Source organism: Psittacula echo (assembly GCF_963264785.1).
Source record: "Psittacula echo genome assembly, chromosome: 3".
NCBI lineage: Eukaryota > Metazoa > Chordata > Aves > Psittaciformes > Psittacidae > Psittacula > Psittacula echo.
In genome coordinates this window covers 109,663,450-109,685,622 of record NC_137736.1, presented here as the reverse complement: position 1 = coordinate 109,685,622, position 22,173 = coordinate 109,663,450, and the positions used below count along the sequence as shown (strand labels likewise).

Below are 22,173 nucleotides of genomic sequence, written 5' to 3'. Positions count from 1 at the left end.
GCTTAGTAATACATCAATATTAGAATATGATATTAGATAAATTACCAATCTCTGGAAATCAATTTGCTCTTCACTAGGTTAAGTCTGCAGAGACCAGCTATATAACAATTTTCACGTGGAATGAAAGAAGGGCTCCTTTGCTGTCACTATTTTAACAAGCCTCAGTATTTAGCAGCCCTATCCCGTTATTTTTAGTACCATTTCTCATGCTAATGGACTGATGACACATCTGACAATAGCAGGTTTGTGGGCAAAATATCTGTTCACTGAATAATACAAATTATGCCTGCAGCTATCATGAAGATCTTACACCCATTTTCCATTCTGTACTGGATGTATGCAAACGTTAGCGAAGTTAGCTGTGGAGATGCTTGCTTCTGTGAAACACATCAACTTATTCTGTGCTATAGTTCAGCCTTATCAACAGCAGTCCAGTTACGCCAAACCTGAAAAAAAAAATGGCACTAAATTATGTAGCACATGGGTGTACACGGGCCAAATTCAGTCTCCAAAAATTAATCTACCCCTCAATACATATAATAAGACAAAAAGCACAAAACTAGCACAACACTTTTTTATAACCACTCAAGCTATAACACAGACTTAGCATAAATCAGCGTGACATCCTGAAGGGTTTTTTGGTTTTTGTTGGTTTTATTTTTATTATTCTTTTTTTAACGAAAAACAACTGTAAACCACTTGTGGTAACAAATATCATTTGTAACGTTCCCAGTTCTACTGAAAAATGAGTAACAGTTCACTTTGAGTGACATAAAAACCCAAGGTAGGTAACAACTACTGGAAGCACAGCAATGTTTCACCCAGTTTACAAGTCTGAGGACACTGATTCTTACAAAGAAACTTCTGCTTGAATCAGAACAGATTATTGAATAACATGTATCAAGCTCTACTGAAAAGCATAAAAATATAATTAGATGCCTGTGTGTATAAGGCTGATATGCTCACCAATTAGTGCCTAGAGAAGAACAGGAGAAAACCATAATGTTTAAGATGGACTTTATTTTCTTCTTACCTAAATTTATGTACATAGACATTAGTTCTATGCTTGGCTTTGTTTCTTGAGTTAGAGGAATAAGAGCAATCTCTTTAAAGTTCTAAATTTGTAATTTTGGAAAAAAAAGGAAGTTTTATGTGCTTCTTGGAAAAATAAATTTTAAAAAGAAAATCAAATATAAACAAAATTACAGTTTTCCTCACACTCTTTGCCTCTGTTAAAGACAGGGGCTGCCAGCTGAAAATGAGTATCAAAATATTTTTTATCCTAAGGCAGCCACGAGGGATTATAACATTTCACTTCAGAACTTCCCACAAATTCCAGTATCTGAGAACAGATCCCAGTCTTTATTCCTAGAAGCATCAAGGCTTGTCCTTCCACAAAGCTGTAAATTAAGAACTCAAAAAAGCAAAGCTGAGATTTCCTTTGCCAGACCCTTATTCATAAGTGTGTATAGTTACAAAGAAATACTCAGAAATGGAGGGAAAACTCCTGGAGAGGCAAGGCCTGAATATCTTTCTTAATACTCATTTAATCACTTCACCTTTGCTGTTTGGAACATATTCTGGAGAGCTTTGTGTCAGTCAGACTTACATTTTACAAATCAAAAACTGCATTAGAAAGGTAACTGCCTGGAAATCTGCCATCCAGTGTTATAATGTTAACACACTTATTTTCTTCGGCTTTTTAAGACCTCCTCTGGCTTGCTAGCCAGTCAGCTGAACACATGGGGTAAGTCTGGGAGCAACTGCCTAAACTGATGCAGAGGCTTGCTGCCCCCTATGGAGAAATGAATCTTCATATAGCTTAATGCTCCCAGCAAATATATTCAGGATTCAGGATAAGAAACGTACGCTTAAATATGTAATTATTAAACACAATTATTCTTAACTGTCATGAGAATGAAACAGCTACTTTGTGTTGGAGACACTGGACTCAGATTGCAGCAACAGGTGTAGGAAGTGCTGGAAGACCCAGCCTAATTTTAAAACTGATCAATTCCGAAGCCACACGCAGTACAGCCATGCTAGTACCAAGTCTCATGTTGCCCACCCAAGTGGATTCTGCAACTCCTGCTACATTTTACTGCTATGGTTATACAGCTGGTAGTGTGCAGGATAATCACTTTAAGCCCAACTTACACTTAAAGCACATATGCAAAGTGACTGCCATGCAGACACAGCTCAAGAGTCACCTTTCCACTATATACTCACTGCCATTTAGGAAGCTGATGACAAATCACTGCAAAACTGGAAACTTAAAACCACTGGGGCAAGAGAACAGAAGAGCAAAACACAGGTTATATATAAGGAAGAAGTTCTTTACTGTGAGGGTGGTGAGGCACTGGAATGGGTTGCCCAAGGAAGTTGTGAATGCTCCATCCCTGACAGTGTCCAGTGCCAGCGTGGATGGAGTATTGGGTGACATGGTTTAGTGTGTGGTGTTCCTGTCCATGGCAGGGGGTTGGAACTAGATAATCTTAAGGTCCATTCCAACCCTAACTATTCTATGTTTACGTATATATAAACAGTTTCCCTTCGTAAAGAGGGTCATTAATGGCCTGTTTTCCTCTTCTGATATTAATGCTTTAAAGATGCTCTCACATTGCCAACTTATTTCAGAATTCATTCAGGTAAACCCAGATGTTTAAAAATCCAATATAAATACAAATATGTTTAGTGCCAATATGATCAAATTCAGGGGATGTGTCTATCTTGGTGTTGCCCAACTTTGCCTTAAAAAGTTGCTAGAAATGATTGTCAAGAATACACAGAGTACTCCAGAAATAATTTCTAAGCTTCAGGGATTTCAAAGTCAGGTCCTACCTAAGAGTTGGTAGGACCTACTACTTACCTAAGTGGTAAGTCTGATAAATGCAGCTCTCTTTCGCACTTTCTTAAATACAACTATATAGTTACACTGAATTTTTCTTTATATCCCAAACAACAGCCAGGATGTTACCCCAACCTTTCATGTTCCAGATAGGGACACACTGCTAAAGTAAATTCAGAATAATCCCAGGCTGCTAACAAACACAAGACCTAAGGAAAGCAGCCTTGCTGCTGAGGGAAATCTGTGTTGTCACTCCTTGGTACAGGTTCAATCATTTCTGCAGCCATGCAACAAATCAAACTGGGGACCCCCAATCTGCTAAAACAAGTTTTCAGCCAGGTGGTTCCCTGCTCAGTATCATGCTCACTGGAGGTATCAAGGCAGGATGCTTTTTCAAAGGCAATGCCAACTTGAATCATTCCTCAAAACAAGCTTTGAGTTTTATTGAGGCATTCTATGTGGTTTTTATGCACTTCCATTATGCATAACAGACGCTACCAATCTGGGTTGGACCAAGTTCAAATCTTGAAAGTCTGCAGAGCTATATGGTTCACAGAATCTCCCAGAAAGGTGTCTCATTCTTGAGACACTTTCAAAAGAGAGATATGAAGAGCTTTGTTCCTTTAACTGTGTGGCCAAAGAACACACATACTTAAAAAAGTGTTCAGATCAGACAAGTTTCAGTCAGTTTATGCAATTGCCATCTCACCATTAATTTCAATGGAACAGCAATGATGAATGTTAGTGGAGTGCATCCCATTGGCTTTATGTAACCTGTATTTTATGTCTAATACCCTATTCTTACATTTGCTTGAACACTTGACAGCTTGTTGCCAAGCCAGTAGAGGCATCAAATCCAAAACAAGAAGAAGCTCAAGTTCCTTTTCATTCATGTACTATAATCCATATGTTAATGAATAAAGGATAAGTAATTCTATGACAGCTCCTAATGACAGGAATAGACCTCCTTCTGTAGATGGAAGACAGCCGGACAAAAACCTTATGTTCTGTTTAAGAACTTTTGCATCTGAGGACATTTATCCAAAGTCCATTAGAATATGGCTGCCAAGAACAGATAAATCCCCAAGTCAAGGAGAAATGAGAAACATCTCTGGAGGTAAAAGAATACAAATTATAATTACATCCTGACTCCACATGACATGTACATCCATGCCAAGATGCATTAAAGCCCAGCAACATTCAGCTCCTTAACTGGAGACTTCAGACATTTGCAGTGTACGAGAAGCAGGATCCTTGAGAGCACTCTTGTGAAGCCGAGAGCTGTACCTCTCAGTAGTGATCACTTGCACTTCCTTGCTTAGTCAAAACATTGATTTAAGAAAAGATGGAGTTAGTAGTAGTTCAACCCAAGTAAACAACATTTCACAGCGCTGTAACAGCCTTGAAAAAAGAAACCCTACAGAAGCCAACATGCCACAACAAACTACCATGTGTTTGTAGTGCAGTATAGGACTCCTATGTTATTGTCACTTCCAACAGTACTGCCAAAAACCTCCAAAGCATCTGCAAACACCAGGTGAACTAACAGCTTGAGGTATCAGATAAAAAAACCCTGTGTGTTAGAAAAATGAAATGGGAGAAACTGCACATGGCTGAAAAAAGGTCTCCTAGCTCATCACACCCTGCCCTTCCCATTGCAGGCACTATAACCCAAGACACTTGAAAAATACTGAATTCCAACTTCAAAGCAGGTAGGTCCCAGCATCTCTTCTGTTGCTCCACTGAAGTGACTGTTCCAGAAGGCATCTTTCATGCCAGCGATAGACAATACACATTTACTACAACTCTTCTATTATGACTGGTGGCAGCATTGTCCAAGACTTTAACAATGCTGTTACATTGTAACAGCACAAGAACTCTTGAGAAGTGGTATGTTTTGATGCAAATCTCACAACTTGGTGATTTAAATAATGTGCCTCTTGGTGATGGTCACTGTAGAGTTAATGCACATTTATGCTACTTCTTTTTTTTGGAGATGCAAGAATCTTGCTAAAATTATATACAAATACTGCAGGTTATTGATATGCTGCAGCGAATATGGGAATGAATATTATCTTGACAGAGGAAATACCAGCTAAAGGAAGAAAGAAATAATCTGTGGATGCAATAGATCATTTTAATTCATGCTTGGGGTACTAAATTTATGCCCACTGCTTCAGCAAATGTACTGTAAAGGTCTGGAAAGAATACCAAGAGGATACTAACTGATCAATCAACACAGCAGTTCTTATGTTCTTATGAAATGTGTTATCTACTTAGAAACTGCATCAAAGTTAAGTTTCACTACCCACAAGCTATCAAAGAATCATAGAACAGTCAGGACTGGAAAGGACTGTAAGATCATCTAGTTTTAACCTCCCTGCCATGAGCAGGGACACCTCGCACTAAACCATGTCATCACTTACTTTTAAATCAGTCTTCTGAAGGAAGAGAGATTTATGCCACAATGCAATCAACATGGTGCTGTAAACCCCAGCAGTTCTTCAATCTTCATCAGCTAAGACACGCATTTTTCAAGGCTGATTAAAGCCATTCCAACTTCTCTGAAAACAGGTTGCTATACAGAGAAGGGAGACCCAAGCTAGTGCTGTAATTCTTACAGCAAAATTAAATGTCTAGTGGTAGAAAACATAAAGATGGTATCAAGTGGAGCAGAAGTTATGAAAAGGTCTGAAATGGAGCCATGTAAGAGCAACTGTGGCTCAGACTAAAGGTCCATCTGATCTCTAGAAGTTGCCAGAATTTCTCTAACAGCTGTAGTACCTAAAGTAGACTAAGTAGCAGAAAACACTGTTAAACTTCAGCAGCAGTATGGCTTGCTCAGCTATTTCAATTAACACTTATTTACTAGCACCCATAGACTAAACCACTTTGTGTTATATAGAGGTATAAATGAAAACTGGAACTCCCAAGGCTCCACATCTTGCTTGTATACATCTAGCTCCACCACTTACCCTTAGCCTAGGATAAAGCGCTCATGAAGAACTACAGCCTTCACTTTCAAACTGTAACAAGATCAGTATTTAGGACTACATCAGAGGTTTGCACAGAGCAAGACAAATTCACAGAGAACCACCACTGTGCAACACAAGAGCATTTTCCTTCTATTTAAGATTACAGCTTAGGGAAACAAAGAAAGTGTTCACGTATTATCTGAATTCTTACAAATCCCAAATAATCTTCCAAAAACTTTTGTAAGATCCAATAATTTGACTCCATTCTCAGTCTTGTAGGCACATGCACTTCAAAGATTGATAGGAGTGGGATATTTACTTTTAACCCATGACACTTTCCATAAAGGCAATACAAATGATATCCGGCTTTACAGATGTGAGCCAAGGAACATCCAGTTTCAAATAAATTTCATTTTTCCTGCCTGCTGCATAATGAACAGAGGCAAAGACAACAGTAACACTCAGATATCATCTTCTAACCATCCAACCAGGAAAATAAACAAATCCTTTCCCATAAATTTGAAAGCAACATTAAGATTCCTGCAGTACGTGTAAGTTACTAGCAATTTCAAAAGGTTTTAAGAAAAAAAGTTTATAAACCAGATGAAAAATTTAGCTCTTGGGAATTTTGCTGAGTGTCTTAAAGATGGCCTAGTTATTAAAAGAGGCACTGCAATGTTTTACTGCAAGTGCTGTCTTAACCCTCTGTTACAGAATGTGACTATTTCTACAATATTTTTCTAGCCCATTTTGGGGGCTGAACGTTTTTGTATCTTTTTAATTCTCCTCCTCATTAAGACTCTTTCTGATTCCCATTTCATCCCCTGCTTTCCATCTCCACCTTTCTCTCTACTTTCACAATCAGCACACATCACAAAGGTGTCAAAATGGAAGCAATTGCACCTACGTAAAAATAAGATGCATTTTCTCCTCTTAGCTAGCAAATACTTTTTCCTCATTTTGAAGTGAACCTACTACATGTTTTACTATATGACCATACTCTTCTACGGGGAGTCAGTAGAGCATGCACATTCCCAGATAATGAGGCATTTACCTGCCCCTTCCTCTTCTGAGAGAGAAGTAGGACAGATCAGATCTCCACATAAAAATTCGACAGACCTTGGACTTCTTCACCATTTGGCTATGCACTGAAGTACCATATTACACTTTTCCTCTCCCCTGTTGATAAGACATCAACCCATAACTGCTGGCTGCTCTGCCAAACTGGTTTTGCCTTTTATATAAAATACTTTACAACTTTAATGAAGAGCAACAGCAGCTTCTGTATATAAGCATTTACTAGCAAGCATGGGGATTACCAAGAGCACTAATGAAAGAAAACATAAATCAAGGACTAAATAAAAGGCTTGTAAGTTTTACATTTTTCTCTCATCACAAAGACTTTACCTATCAGCCAGTAGAAGTGACTTAAGTCATCTCTAATAAAGGGCCTGACATTAAAAGGATATAATTTGGAGGAAGGAAGTTCCAGCTTAAGACCTGATTGGCTAGTGCAAGATAGCGCTGAAACACTGAAGACATCTGAGCATTGAGGTTTTCCCGTCTGCTGAATTCCTGAAGTACCTCTACTGTGAGCATGAAGATCTGCCGCAGATCGTCCTCCTATAGTCAGGACAAACACAATATATTAATAGAGTCAGTCATTAATTCAGATGTTGATTAAAAAGAAATACGTTACTAAAAAGAAAAGAATTTTCTGTTTTCACCCTATTCATTAAAACACAGAAAAAATTCTGAAGTTGTAAGTCAGACCCCCCCCATACACATACTTTTGCCAAAATTACCAGATAGTGTTTGTAAAGAATAAGAAATAAAAACCTTCTCATAAATGCTGGTCATTAAAACAAAAACTTAACAATATGCTTTAACAGCTGGTGGGGGAGAGGGTTGGTCTTTGGCATGAAAAAGAGTTGGTAAATTGTTCCACAGTCAGTTTAAAGCAATGCCTTCACAAAAACATTTCTGCCTGGCCAAACAATACATCTGAGACAACCAGACTACACCATCTGCAATAATATTTTTAAATACATAGCTCTCCTTGGCTTTAAACCAAAGCTATATTTAAGACTATCATTGTTCCAGAGAGTATTCGTTTTGTTTGCAATTGGTAGCCAAGGAATTAAAGAGTCTAACCACATAAAGATCTGTAGCTCTACTATTAATAAAATGGGAAAAAAGGGATTGCACCTTTCTGATACAAGTTTTTTTAAAAATACATTATCAACTTTCCTGCAGTAGCCAACACCTGCATTGATAATATATTTGTCTATTAAATGCTGTTAGGCACGTACTGTACCTGAATGCACCTGGCACAAGAAAATACTTCTGCTTCAAATTGTTAAATTTTAGAAAGACAGGTAGCATATATTATACAGAACTAGTTTACCTGAAATATACGTTTACAGTTACCATGGAACTCCATGCTTAGTCCAATGTTGCTGGTTTTACTTGAACTTGAGAATTCACTCAACAACGCCGTTAAAATGGAACAGGCCAAAGTTTGCTATAAGAAAAAAAAAAAAAAAAAAAAGGGGGGAGTAACAAAATTAAAGTATGTCCAATAACGTAATACCACCTACACTGTCTTTGAATTTTTTACTCAGCATTTTTCTACAACTAGTACTTCAGTTTCTTTTAACACAAACTAGAGTAAGTCGAACTTTCAGAAGTATAGATCCTTGGGTGAACCACCTCTGGAATCGACAAGGCTCCATCTTTACAAAAGAAATTACAGTACCTGAGCAACACAAAAGCTAGCACCTGTGAGATCATCACTGAAAAAAATGGAAACAAACTTATTGCAATCCATTTCCCAGCCTTGCTGTTCACTTTCTTTCCCTGTGCACATGGCTTTACAGGTTTCAGGGAAGATTCAGTTTCCACTTATTTCTATCAAATACTTCAGGCCACTCTGAAGTTTGGTTTAGCCCTTCTTTGCATTTGCTTACCATGTTGGTTTTTAATAATGATTAAAAGTATACCACCAAAAGTGACAAAAGCTAGGCAAAAATAACACCTACAATACACCATTGACTACAACTTTTCCCTCTCCCCCACAAAGAAAAAGGAGAGGAATATGCAGAAAGCTCTGATGCATGAAAGCTTACGGATACCTTCCTCCAAAGCACAACATTTAAAGGTTATTTCTGAGGCTTGTGAAGCTACTTTGCTAAAATGACATCTCTGAAGCAATATAAAAATTGCTGAGAAAAAGGCACATTAATTTTAGAGAGACAGATCCATGAATACTGAAGATTTAAGTATCTTTTTCATTCTCAAAATTTATGGTAAGGTAAATCAAATGCTTATCCTAAAATACAACTTAAAAGCTAACTTTCCTTTAGGAAACACACTGCTCCAGCCTTTGTTGCCGCTTTTTGAAATTAAAAAAAGCTTTTTTTCCTTACGCCAAAGTCCAGTAACTATCATCACCAGTTTGAATATATTCTTTTTAACTGATCATGACACACAAAGGGGAGTAAATACTGTACAGTGAAGATGCAAGTAGTACTTTTGAAGTGTGCTATACACTACTGTAATAAGCACTACAGCAAGTATATACTGATGATATGAAAATATACCTTGTTAAAGAGATGTTCTTAACAAAAATCTTCAAAATTACTGGCCATCTTCCCAGACTGTTTGGAGCCAAGGTGCCAGGGATGGACAGAGGGATAGGAATTGTTAAAGGGTCATGCATGCCAGCAAGTGTCCAGGGGTTAAACAGAAATATGCACACTACCTCTGAACACCCGAAAGATTAAAGTGGAGATGATACTATTTATGCAAGCTCATACAACAGCTGAGACCAGTGCCATCCACCCACCAACTGCAACATCTTTGTTCAGAAATGCCTCTGAAGTCAGTACCTTGACCCCCCAGACAACTAGTTATCTTAGCCAGTATACACTAAATTAACATTCTTACTTGCTAAATAAGTCCCAGACAGATTGAATATAGTGGCTTCATGATAATACATGGTTTTCTCTTCTACTGTATAATAAAGCTGAGCAGTGGACTAGCATATTGCTCCTCAGTTGCTAAATCCATGCTTTCTCATTGTAAAGAAATAACTGTTTATTTCAAGTGACTATTTCTCATCTACAGTCACATATCACATGATAAAAGCAACATTTTGCCAGTGAAAAACAGCATCACACTTTATTCAAGCAAATAGTGCAATTTTGTCAGTTCTATACTGGACTTAGAAAGATTTCTCATTAGCTCAAATATTTCAGTATTTTATTTCCAAATTTTTGTGTAAGCTATTTATACAATAAATACTTTTTATTTAGAGAAAATCCATTTGATACAATATAAAAAATTAGTGTAGTCTGATGCTGAGTTTTTAATCCAACATTAAAAGCTCCATATGAAAAGAATTAATCTGGATTAAAAAAACTCCAAACCAAAACTTCTCCCTCCACTTCTCCCCCAGTCTCCCCATGTTTGACTCTAGAACAGTGCTTCAGATAAGAATACATGTTTTTGAAGGAATCATGCAAAGTTGCCAGAGAACACTGCCCAGTTTCATTATGTGCCAGGAGATGCAGAAATCCCACAAGACTGTCTAAATACTTTTAAATGCAGGCTTTTATTTGATGCTTGAATTACTGACACACTGATACTTTTCAGCTCAGAGAAGGCATGATTTACAGACATCATTAGTTACAATTACAAATCTGTACAGTTTGATGCTCTATGACATACCATAATTACCATGTGGTATTAATGACTACAATAGTAAAACAGGCTGGCTAAAGCTAAGCTGCTTCTGATTTAACATGCTGAGATCTTTGCACCAAACCACCATGAAGAACAAGCAGAGCACTGATGCAGACCACCCATCACTTGCAGTTGGCTGCCAGTCATTGGAAAATAAATCGTAAGTTCAAGTGACATGTAAGGAGCAATAGGGGAAAAAAAAGGTTTATTCCCACTGTGATTACAAATAGTTAACATTAGCTGAAATAATAGATGCTTTTCTCTTTCCAATTTCTCCAGTGTGTTTGTGTGGCATATAATAATTTATCCCTTTCTGTTTGGACAGTGAAGTGCATTCCAGGTTTTGTTTGTGTGCTTCTCTCCTGATTTCAAGGAGAAATTTAAAGAGAAGGTTAAATTTTATGATTGATGGTAAGGAAATCTCTTCAAAGATGTAAAGAGCAATAGATACAGCTAGGCTGATTGAATCCAAGAGCCTGATAAAGCAGCTTGAGCAGTGACCTGTTCCCCTGATTTCAATAGGAGATATTTCATGTAGTTCTGACATCAGTACCTTCTTTGAGCATGAAAGGAGAAACATAAAATTACTAAATTTATTACTCCCTCCAGCAGCCTAGCTCACAGTGAACACCAGGGCACACTGCATCCCGCTGCTCTCTTTCTCCCACTGGATTCCCAGCATCCCACCAACTCTTTCACCTTGATATTTTAGTACCTGGGGTGCAAATCCTGACTCATTCCCTCACCATCCCAAGGGTGCTGTGCTCATTGCAGGCACATCCACTTCTGACACTAGCTGCATCTGCGCTTACCCCTTGAATCCACATGGAATTTTAAGTACCCCTGTATATCCAGGTCACCAGAGCAAGAGAAGATCAAAGATTAGATACTGGCCAGTAACTTAAAATTTACTGCAACAACAGGCTGAGAGGAGATTGCTTGAGATTTTTTTTCCTAGAAGGTAGGTGCCAACCCCCAGGAGTTGAGCTTACAGACAAGAGCAGAGGAACACATCAAGACCTGTAACCTGCCACTGCAATGTCAAGCATCTGAAGAGAGCTGCATACAAAACCACCACTGCTTCTTCAAACTGTCATAAGACCTACTGAACTCTTCCAAATACACAGTAATACTTCAGAAACTCTGGTATAAAGCTAAAGTAAACTTAGCTAAAAGTAAAATTTTACATTATGAAAAGTAACTTTATTGAAGTTTAACTACTAATATTTTGAAATTCATTTTTTTAATGCACATGTTTGTATGGTATGAAGACACTAAGTACCTCAACACTATGGCTATTGGAAAGACTTCCAAAATCTGAAACACAACATAATTTCAGATAAACCAATACAGTTGTGGTACGTGAAATAAAACTACTTCCTTACACATAAAAAATTAAATGCACTTAACACATGTAAAGTTCTAGAGTGTGAGTTTTTTGGGGTTTTGAGTTGTTGGAGTTTTTTTTTTTTTTTTTTTTTTTTTTTTAAGGTTTTTGCCACATCATAGAAGAGATTAAGAATCCAATTTAGTAATACCATACAGTAATAAGTAGAAAATGCACATGACTCTGGGCATCATATTAAAAGTCAGATCTGAATGTCTATTGCCCAGTAATGCCATTAACTCCATACCAGTAAGAGTACACCTCTGAACCTAGTTTGACTCACTCGCTAGCAATTTCGCTAGTTCTGCCACAAGTACATACCCAAACAATAACCCCATCTAACAAAATAAAATACTTCTCTTGTTGAGAGCAGGCTGCCTCTGAGAATAGCTTGGCACTCACCCCAGTTAGCTTTATTACCAGGAATAAACTTTATGAAAGATCGCTATACATAAAATAGACTCTCAGCTGCTCAAACAGAAGATCAATGGGACTTGTGATAAGAGATTAACTTGGCAATCAGACACCCAGTAGTAACATCGTTTTAGTGGTTTTCTTTTTGAATTACTTTAGTAAAACAGAGACACTACAGAAAGACCATGCACCATTTTAACAGTAAAAAACATTTATATATCATTAATAAAATTCAGATGCAACTAAATGTAGCTTATTCCTCCAAATGGAATGTACCCTATAACAAAAGTTAAAGCCATAATGTTTGAAGGGATTTCACACTTGTGCCTGGACTGCCCATGGAATAAGTGAACAGTTTCATTTGTGGGTAGTTAGGTTACAAGCATCTGAAAGGAAGAAGAGTTCAAATACAGCTTAGGAAAAAACGGACATGTGGTACACCAGCTCTGAGGCAGAAAAGCCAACAGACAAAGCAGAACGAACTATGGCACTGAAAATGTTTCCTCTGTTCTGGAAGTCAGAGCAGAGATACAGCTAGGTTTGATTAAATCATTCATTTTACTACAAAGCCTAAATTATCATGCAACACACTCCCACCTTCTTCAAGTGTCTTTTCTATCTACAGAAAAATGAGAAAGTATATTTAAAAGAATAAGTCTCACCTGAACAGAGCAAATCATAACATCTACTGTGTTACATTAGAATATGCATTTAGAGGACTTTTTAATCTCGACTCATATAATGTAAACTCTATAACTGAAACAAAAGGGAAGCCACAAGAAGTATTTAATGCTATTCCTAAATAAGCTAATTTTAAGTTGCACAAGAGCAGGAAGAATCAAACAGTAAATCTACCAGAGGCAGACTTTGCTGTGCTGCTCTTGAGTGATGAAACTCTGTAATGAGAATGTATCAAAAGCAAATTTACAAAATAAATTGTCTAAAGCAAGGCTTCCTTTATAAAGGCAGTAATATACTTCTTCCCTAACTTCCTTGAATAAGCACAGCTGTATTTGCTAACATTTTCAGAGTATCTAAATCCCCAGAATGTAAGCAGCAGCTCCAAATGGAAAGGTTAACAGGATGGCCACAGGGCCAAAAGAAATACCATTATGTACAAAGAGAAACCCAGGAGCTGAAGCAGTAGTTTCCAACCAAAGAAAACCTGAACATATTCTGAAGAAATATAAGCAAGGACCAGGAAGAACCCACTGGATTTTATCTGTTTGATCCTTCCCAAAAGAGCCAACTGATGGAAAAAAAGCTATAGAGCAGGGACAGGATGATAGGAATAGGACCCACAGCTGCACTTTTGTGCTGTCAGCAGTTAAGGGACTGGCTAGACAGTGCACCCCTTTCTTCCCATTCTCCCTCTGCCACAGCGCAAAGACAGATGATCGGCACCAGGTTAACATATCAAGCCTACAACAGCACAACGGGTGAGACCCTGCTTCCCTTCCTTGGGAGGAACCAGGCAAACCAAGACAGGGAAACCCCCAAGGTTGAGCTGAGACAGGAAAAAAAATAAAAAAATAAATAAAAAAATTAATCAATTCCTCAGTGACTCCCTGGGGGCCACAGGAAGATGATCTTGTGCCATGTGAAGCATGCAGGCTTTGGCCAAAGACAGAAGGGAAGTAGCAGCCTCTACTAATAACAGAAAGAGGTCCAGGTAGAGCTTGCTGGAGCATAGGGTGTAAAACATGCTTTTCTTTGTTTCTCTGGGGACAGGTGAGGTGTGAACCAGAAATCGGGGGGGGGGGGGGGGGGGAAGTGAAGGTCTGAAAACCATTTACCTAGGGGTAACATCCTCCAGGTTCTTATCTGATATGTACCAGCTGAATCTGCACTCCTACAACAGTTGCAATCCAAGACTTCCAATTAAATTAAAAATAAGTAATAGTAAGACTAGCCATGCAGCTCATCATCAGTATTGTCCATCTTTAAATATTCATCATTCTGACAAATGCTCTTTGGTAGCAGGTGTTCTCTCTCCCTCCACTTTTCCCACTACTCATTCCTAATCCTTCTTGCCCACCTGTACGTGCCATATATGCCAAATGAGTTGTTATGTGGCTGTGCTGCACAGCAGATTTGCTTAAAGAAGGAAAAAAAAATTAGAAGAAAAAAGGGAGATTAGAAGGGAGAAGGCTGTTTTTAAGTAGAATCCCACAGATATCCAGTTTATTACTGAACATATATATTCAGAAGGGCAGTACCCCTGAGATGAAAAAGTGCTAAAGATGGAGCAAAGGTCAATAAACTTGTTGAAGAGGCTTTTTCCTCAAGACTGTTTATTTCAGTGTCACCACAGTAATAAAAGAAAGGTGCAACACATCTAAAAGGCATTATTTCTTCCTTCCCTGTGAGTCTCTGCGGTGTACAGGTGAGGGCCTCAACATATCCACATGTGCACAAGATGGCAGAACTGAGGAAATGAAGGGTCCTGGATGTCACACATAAAACAGGGGTCACACATCTCACCTCTGGATCATGTCTCCTCACTTCCCAAGCTGGTCTTTGAAACTGTGCTCTACTGTTAGGGCTAATACTGGGAGCTATCAGTTACGAATATTAAGTTGTAATTTCATTGTACTACATCTCCAGTAAGGTAGGCTGTCTTTCAGAAGAGAGATCAGAAAACTTTAAAAGGCACCCTGGTTAATAAAACTACTAAAAATTACTTATGTTTTAAAGTCCTTTTACACTTCTATTAGCGAGTTTTACCTCATATTTGGAGTAGTTTCTAGATCCCAAAAATTCCCAAACCAATCTTTAACACACTAACTTAGGCCTTTATAGAGTACTTGTCAGCATGAAGGAAACAGCTTAAGTATCCTGGTTTACCAGACGGATTTTATACTCAACATGTCTCAAAGGCAGTAAGGGTCATAGGACCAGGTAATATTTTTATTAGACCAGAAGACACAGCTGAGGGTATAGGGAGAAAAATAATACATGGTTTTGTCAAAATGTGAAAGTCATGACAGCCTCTCCAAATCCTACCCTACCATATGAGATGGCAAGGGCTAAACAGAGATACAGAAGTAAAATTCCTCTTAAAGAATAAAAATAACAATAAATGCTAAATAACTGTAAGTAGTTATCTATGCAGCTATTATTAATGACATTTAAATGAAGATCAATGCCTAGAGTTCTGCTTATTAACATTTCCTACTGTTAGAGTAAAATCCACCCACAGCACATTCCTCAGCAGTTTCAGGTAACCTGATGCATAAGAATCTCCACTCTAGCCCAATCATGAACACTGGGAAATAGAACAACAGATCTACAGATTTAAAGAGAGACAGAACTTCTAGGATCTCAGAGCAACTCCAGTAATTCCTGACAAGTCCTGCATTTACAGAAAAATTTAGGCTTCAGCTATGGAGCTTTATACTAGACTACATTTTACTATATGCATTGTAGATCTTAGAAAACACAGCTTCTGTTGCTTCCCAGTCCTGTGTCAGGACTACAACTGCACCCCTCTTTATTTGCCTACCCATATTCCAGAAGAAATAGAGGTGTGACCCGTATCCTAGCCCAGTTTCAAACAAAATACATTTGATGGTTGTTCCAGTTCCTCCTCATGGATATCAATCACTTTAGTGGTCAGAATTCTTGTTCTTCTGGCAAGGATGATGGACAAATTAAATCAGCTGTGCAAATGCAAAATATTCTAATGAAAAAGAAAATACCGAGAAATTAAAGACATTTATAGTTGAGAAGAACTTGGCCTACAAAGTTCTCCAAAATTTTCAAATTGGCGATAGAAAATATGTATTTGGCATTTTAAGATTTGCCTATGATACTGTGTCTACTGCCAGAAGCTCTGTCCCCAAAGATGAGGATATTTAAAGAGATCCTAAAAATGCTATTGGAAGGAGATCAGACTCTCCTTCATGAGCAGCCGGATGGCTTGTACTGCTGTTACAGTAGGAGCCAGGGAAAACAAAACCAGGAACTACAAAGCTAATCCTTGTCCTCCCAGAGGATTACCACCTGAACTCATTTACAAATGACCAGACAGCCAGACTGTCGACTTTGCTTTCCCTTCTCAGACAAGGGTTTGGTCCATGATATCCATAAAGCTCCATATGGCAGAGAAGTGGCAGCAAGATCCAACACTCCAGGTTCAAACCCTGGCTCTAAGCACACATAGAATAGAATCATAGAATAGTTAGGGTTAGAAAGGACCTTAAGATCATCTAGTTCCAACCCCCCCGCCATGGGCAGGGACACCTCACACTAAACCATGTCACCCAAGGCCTCATCCAACCAGGCCTTGAACACCGCCAAGGATGGAGCATTCACAACCTCCCTGGGCAACCCATTCCAGTGCCTCACCACCCTCTCAGTAAAGAATTTCTTCCTTAGATCCAATCTAAACTTCCCCTGTTTTAAGTTTGAACCCGTTACCCCTTGTCCTGTCACTACAGTCCCTGATGAAGAGTCCATCCCCAGCATCCTTGTAGGCCCCCTTCAGATACTGGAAGGCTGCTCTGAGGTCTCCACGCAGCCTTCTCTTCTCCAGGCTGAACAGCCCCAACTTTCTCAGCCTGTCTTCATACGGGAGGTGCTCCAGTCCCCTGATCATCCTCGTGGCCCTCCTCCGGACTTGTTCCAACAGTTCCATGTCCTTTTTATGTTGAGGACACCAGAACTGCACACAATACTCCAAGTGAGGTCTCACGAGAGCAGAGTAGAGGGGCAGGATCACCTCCTTTGACCTGCTGGTCACGCTCCTCTTGATGCGGTCCAGGATACAGTTGGCTTTTTGGGCTGTGAGCACACACTCCTGGCTCATGTTCAGTTTCTCATCAACCAACACCCCCAAGTCCTTCTCTGCAGGGCTGCTCTGAATCTTTTCACTGCCCCACCTGTAGCCGTGCCTGGGATTGCTCCAACCCAGGTGTAGGACCTTGCACTTGGCATGGTTAAACTTCATAAGGTTGGCATCAGCCCACCTCACAAGCGTGTCAAGGTCCCTCTGGATGGCATCCCTTCCCTCCAGCGTATCAACTGAACCACACAGCTTGGTGTCATCGGCAAACTTGCTGAGGGCGCACTCAATCCCACTGTACATGTCACTGACAAAGATGTTGAACAAGACCGGTCCCAACACCAATCCCTGACGGACACCATTCGTTACTGGTCTCCAGCTGGACATCAAGCCATTGACCACAACTCTTTACATGCGGCCATCCAGCCAGTTCTTTATCCACCGAGTGGCACACCCATCAAACTGATGTCTCTCCAATTTAGAGACAAGGATGTCATGTGGGACAGTGTCAAAGGCTTTGCACAAATCCAGGTAGATGACGTCAACACCCTTCTCATTCCTGTAGTATTACCTCTCCTTAGCGCCCTGTTATTTCCTTAATATGTACACTGTGTTTCACTATTAAGAGACTGTTTGATACTGAAGCCATCTTTTTCATCATCCTCCTTTCTTTTCATCACTGTTCCTCTCCTCCTCTTCCTTCCAATCTCCTTTGTGTTCTTTTTTTTTTTTTGGGTTTGTTTCCCCTCCTCCCCCAATCTTGTGGTGTTGTTTTTTTTTTTCATTCTCAATAGTTTATCCATCAGTCTTGCTCCCATGTCAGTTTGCCACAGCATTATTCAACATACCTTCAAGTTCCACCCTCAAAGTACATCCATTTCTAAAGGTATTCTAAACTAATACTTGAGAAGTTAAGGTATTAAGCACATCAAATCTGCAAAAGGACACATGCAAAAGTACCACCTACATTCTCTGGTGTCATTACACCAGCCTTCCTGACTTGACCATGACAAAGTCATGAAGATTTCATGGAGCAGGAGTGGCTAACACACACAAAACTAATACAGATGTCTGACAGGAACTGGGTGGAGGGTTGCAGGGAATGGAAAAGATTAAGTACCTATTTTATTCTTATAAGAGCCAGAAAGCTTCAGAGACAGCAGAGAGCAGAAAGCAAGTGGGAAGCAGGTGAGAGACTACTTTGCTTTTTAAAAAATGACTTTCTCTCAATTATAAACTCCTGTAGAAAGTCATTATCAACACGTAAGAGCCATGTCTGAGAGTTTTAAATATTTTTAAATATGAAGTGATCTGCTGCTGACTCCATATGTTACTTCGCAGCTGCTAAGTCCTCAGGTAGGAGGACATAAATGGGTAGGGCAGTAGGTCAGAGGGAACATGAAGCAGAAGCCTGGGAAGGATACAGAAAGCAACCAAGAGACTTGACAGAGAATCAGGGGTCACAGGTATGACAGACTTCTGAAATTTGGGTGTACAAGGCTGGAGGGAAGAGCGCACATCACAGGGAAGACATGTTAAGAAACTGGAAGGAGTCAGAAAGGCACAGAGGGCTAGAAAACATCTGCTGATCTCTCCCAACACCCATACCCTAGCCTCCTCCCTGACTTGGATGGAGGCCTGTTTCTATAAATAACTAATGCAAACACGTCTCCAGTGAAGTGCAGAAACACCTGTGACATGTACATGGCACTGTCCTGGTGGTGCATCTTGGATCTTGAAAGCAGTACCACTCCCTTAGCTTCATACCATACCCTCAAGCACCCTTAGCTGAGACTTCACACAGCAGCAAAGCAGTCACAACACCACGGTTCCATCTAGCCTGATGGGCATGGCTGTACATTACAGGGACACGAATACAAAACACACTCACCCATATCTGAAAAGGTAAGTGGATATTTCATTGTACTACTTATTTTACACAACCTTTCAAAGTTGTTATATATTTATATAAAAGGCATGCCCTGAACCCCTCAGTGCTCAGTTGTGGCAGATACCTTGCTAGCACACAATTTTATTACTACTTATTATTGCATACACCAAGACCTGTGTCACATGAAGCTGTGCAAGTACCAGTTTCTCTTACATTAAAGTCTGAGAAGATTACAAGAAAATTTTTATTAATAATAACTATTTTCTAATTTAAAACCTCATACATACATGGGAGTATGTGTTTATAATCTGTCTGCCAAAGACTAACAAACATATTCTGTGCCTTACAGAAAAGATGTTTCAGCAGCAACACGTCGTTTTTTGCTACTGAGAAATGTTGGCGTACCAGAGTAGAAAACATCTTTACATACTCAAGACATTTTCAATACCATTCTTCAAGCCTGAGCACAAATACTTTGAAAAAACTATGGAGAAATTAATACTTGAGAAGAAAGGAGGTGGAAAAAAGGAAATGAAAAACTGCGTCTAACTTGGTCTCTGTATGGTAGCAGTGAGCGGAACTTGGAGAGTGAAATACTACCCCTTCGCCCAGCCAGAGCTCCTCTGCAACGTGCCTTGTTCTGCAGTAAGGCTGGGATGATACAACAGGCAGTCTTAGTTTGATGTATGCTGTTCAGTGTAGTGTGTCTGTGTATTACTGCATGGACAGAATACAACTGTTGAAGTTGGGCTATGCAAGAGTTAGTTCAAAGAGGACTTCTCTGTCAACATCCATGTTTGTATCTACTTCACTTTTGTATCTTCACGGAAAGATCATATAAACTGGAATGCATAAAAATTGAAAACCTTAGCTGTAAACTGCATTTTAACAACAAGGCTGTATTTCCTGGAAAAAAAAGCATGAACTCAGCATTGTTCTAAACAGATACCCATTTCTATCTGAGTTACACACAACCAAAAGGCTAAAATGTTCACCTTAAGCTAAATAACTGTGAAATTAAAGTTTACAAGTGTAACTGCAATTTCCATACCACAGAGGGGTATCACTTGTGCTCAAGAGGTGACACACTATTTTTAGGACCATGACATGAGCTGCATTACTGCTGGTACACTTTGATGGAATTTTCAGAGTTAAACATTTGCCAGTCACATCTTGTACAACTGCTGCTCTGAACGCTCAACAGTGTGATGGGCTGGTTCCCTCTATTTTTTTTGTTTGAGAAAAGCTTCAGTTAAAGTTTCAGCATGGAATCTACACACACTTCAATTTTCGTTTGGTAGGAGAAAAATCACCTCTCTTTAATCTCTAGTTACATGCCTCTATTATGACCTATTCTAAACTTATCTCCTGGCATAGCAAACGGAATTTCACTAAATGCATAGATAGATATTGGACACCTTGTTTCCACTTTGAGCTCAGTATGGAAGTTAACACTTAGCCCTAGAAGTATGACATTAAATCAAGAGTAAGTTTTGTATTTCCATTCCGCATTTTAGTTCCTCACGCCCCTTTCCCTCCACCTACCCGTCACCCAGAGAACAGCAGAGGCCCATGCCTCTTGCTCATCGCCTGTTTCAACAGCTGAGCTACAGGAGGGTGCAGTACTACATAGAAGGAAAGGGAACAGTGTGTGAAAAGCTGTTAGCTAATTGAAAATCCATTCTAGATCACACTGTCTGATTCATTAAAGAAACCCAGAGAAACCACAAAAATCCAGTGGCACTTAAAGCAGCTACTCAAAGAAACCTATTCCCTAAGAAAATAATGGTGTAATTGTGTACCAAAAAGCTACACATGCTACTCCTAGTCCAAAAACATTCTTATTCAAAAATCTCCAACTTAGTAAATGATTGCTTGAATAGCTATAAACTTCATTACTAATTTTAATTTTTAGGTAAGAGAAGCATACAAGACTTTACCATCACTAAGTATATAACTTATGGTGCTGATACAGACTGCTTAAATTTTGAAAAAAAAAAAAAAAAAACCAAAACAAAAACCCCAAACAAAAAAAAACACAACCCCAAAAACAACAAAAAACCCCCCACAAACCATCAAAATACTTACCACAGTGGGGTTCCCACTGCTGATTAATTGGCTGACTTCATGGAAAATGCCTTTGCAGTCGATTGATTTGTCTAATGATCCCCGTTTCACTATCACCGCCACTGCTAATAGAATCTGCTCCCGAACATACTTTTGAAGGCTATAAACACATTACAAAAATATATTTGCAAATAATTCTGAATTTAAGTGCTCAATAACATTTTTAACACAGTTCTTTTTCAAACATTTTGTCTGAATTGGTAAGTGAAAGCTGAAATCCCTACAGAAGTCAACCAAGTGTTAAGAATGGAAGATAAATTATTGTTGAAATGGTCTTCCACCACTTCCCTGGGAAACCAAAGACTACCTTGGGAAAACCCAGACTTTATGCAAATCCTATACGTTCAGAGGTATATTTTCTATACTTACTTAGGCCTTTGTAAGACGTACGTTAGAAGGAATGTTCGCAGTGACTCAATGCTAGTTTTTTCTAAGAGAATCCATTCTCTTACAACTGCTTCCATTATTGCTGTAGCTGCTTGAAAAAGGACATAGTCCACTTTACTAGTTTCTGTGGAGAAAAACAAAGGCAACTTGGGTATCAGAAGACATACATGTATTTATCTGGTATGTATTTCCAGCAAAAAATTAATGGCATTTACTGTTCTTTATTATTAAATAGACTTCCGTTGCTAAGCGAACAAATAATTTACAACTCAAAAGGGGAGAAAATAACCAACCCAATTATCAAATGGTCCAACATTATGAATCAGTGACTCGGGAAGAAAAGTTGGCTGCACAAGGAGACTAGGTCAAGGAGATCAGGAATAAGAATGCTAAACCAACTGTGGAACAAAATAAAAATTATGATGGATTTAGTCCTGACACATTAAAATAGGATTAATTTGACATTCATGCCAGAATGGAAGACACCTCTATCATTTGCATGCTTGCCTTTGGAACCAGCAGTGCTTAAAATTACATGTATTTTACTGATGATAATGAGAAATACTTACACCCAAAGAAAACATTTGTGTTTTATGATCACAGCAAAAGTTT

At 38.9% G+C, this 22,173-nt stretch overlaps 1 protein-coding gene across 2 annotated transcripts in view; it reads right to left on the bottom strand.

Moving 5' to 3' along the window:
- Positions 1-22,173, bottom strand: part of XPO4 (exportin 4) — a gene marked incomplete at its 3' end in the record, with an annotated part of 71,982 nt that overhangs the window by 26,395 nt on the left and 23,414 nt on the right. For both annotated transcript variants that reach the window (XM_080614337.1, XM_080614338.1), the window contains exons 3-6: positions 21,544-21,685; positions 21,136-21,274; positions 8,231-8,347; positions 7,280-7,446 (exon numbers count right to left, since the gene is read on the bottom strand). In XM_080614337.1, coding sequence (XP_080470463.1) covers positions 7,280-7,446; positions 8,231-8,347; positions 21,136-21,274; positions 21,544-21,685 — 565 coding nt within the window. The remainder of the gene's footprint in view (positions 1-7,279; positions 7,447-8,230; positions 8,348-21,135; positions 21,275-21,543; positions 21,686-22,173) is intronic.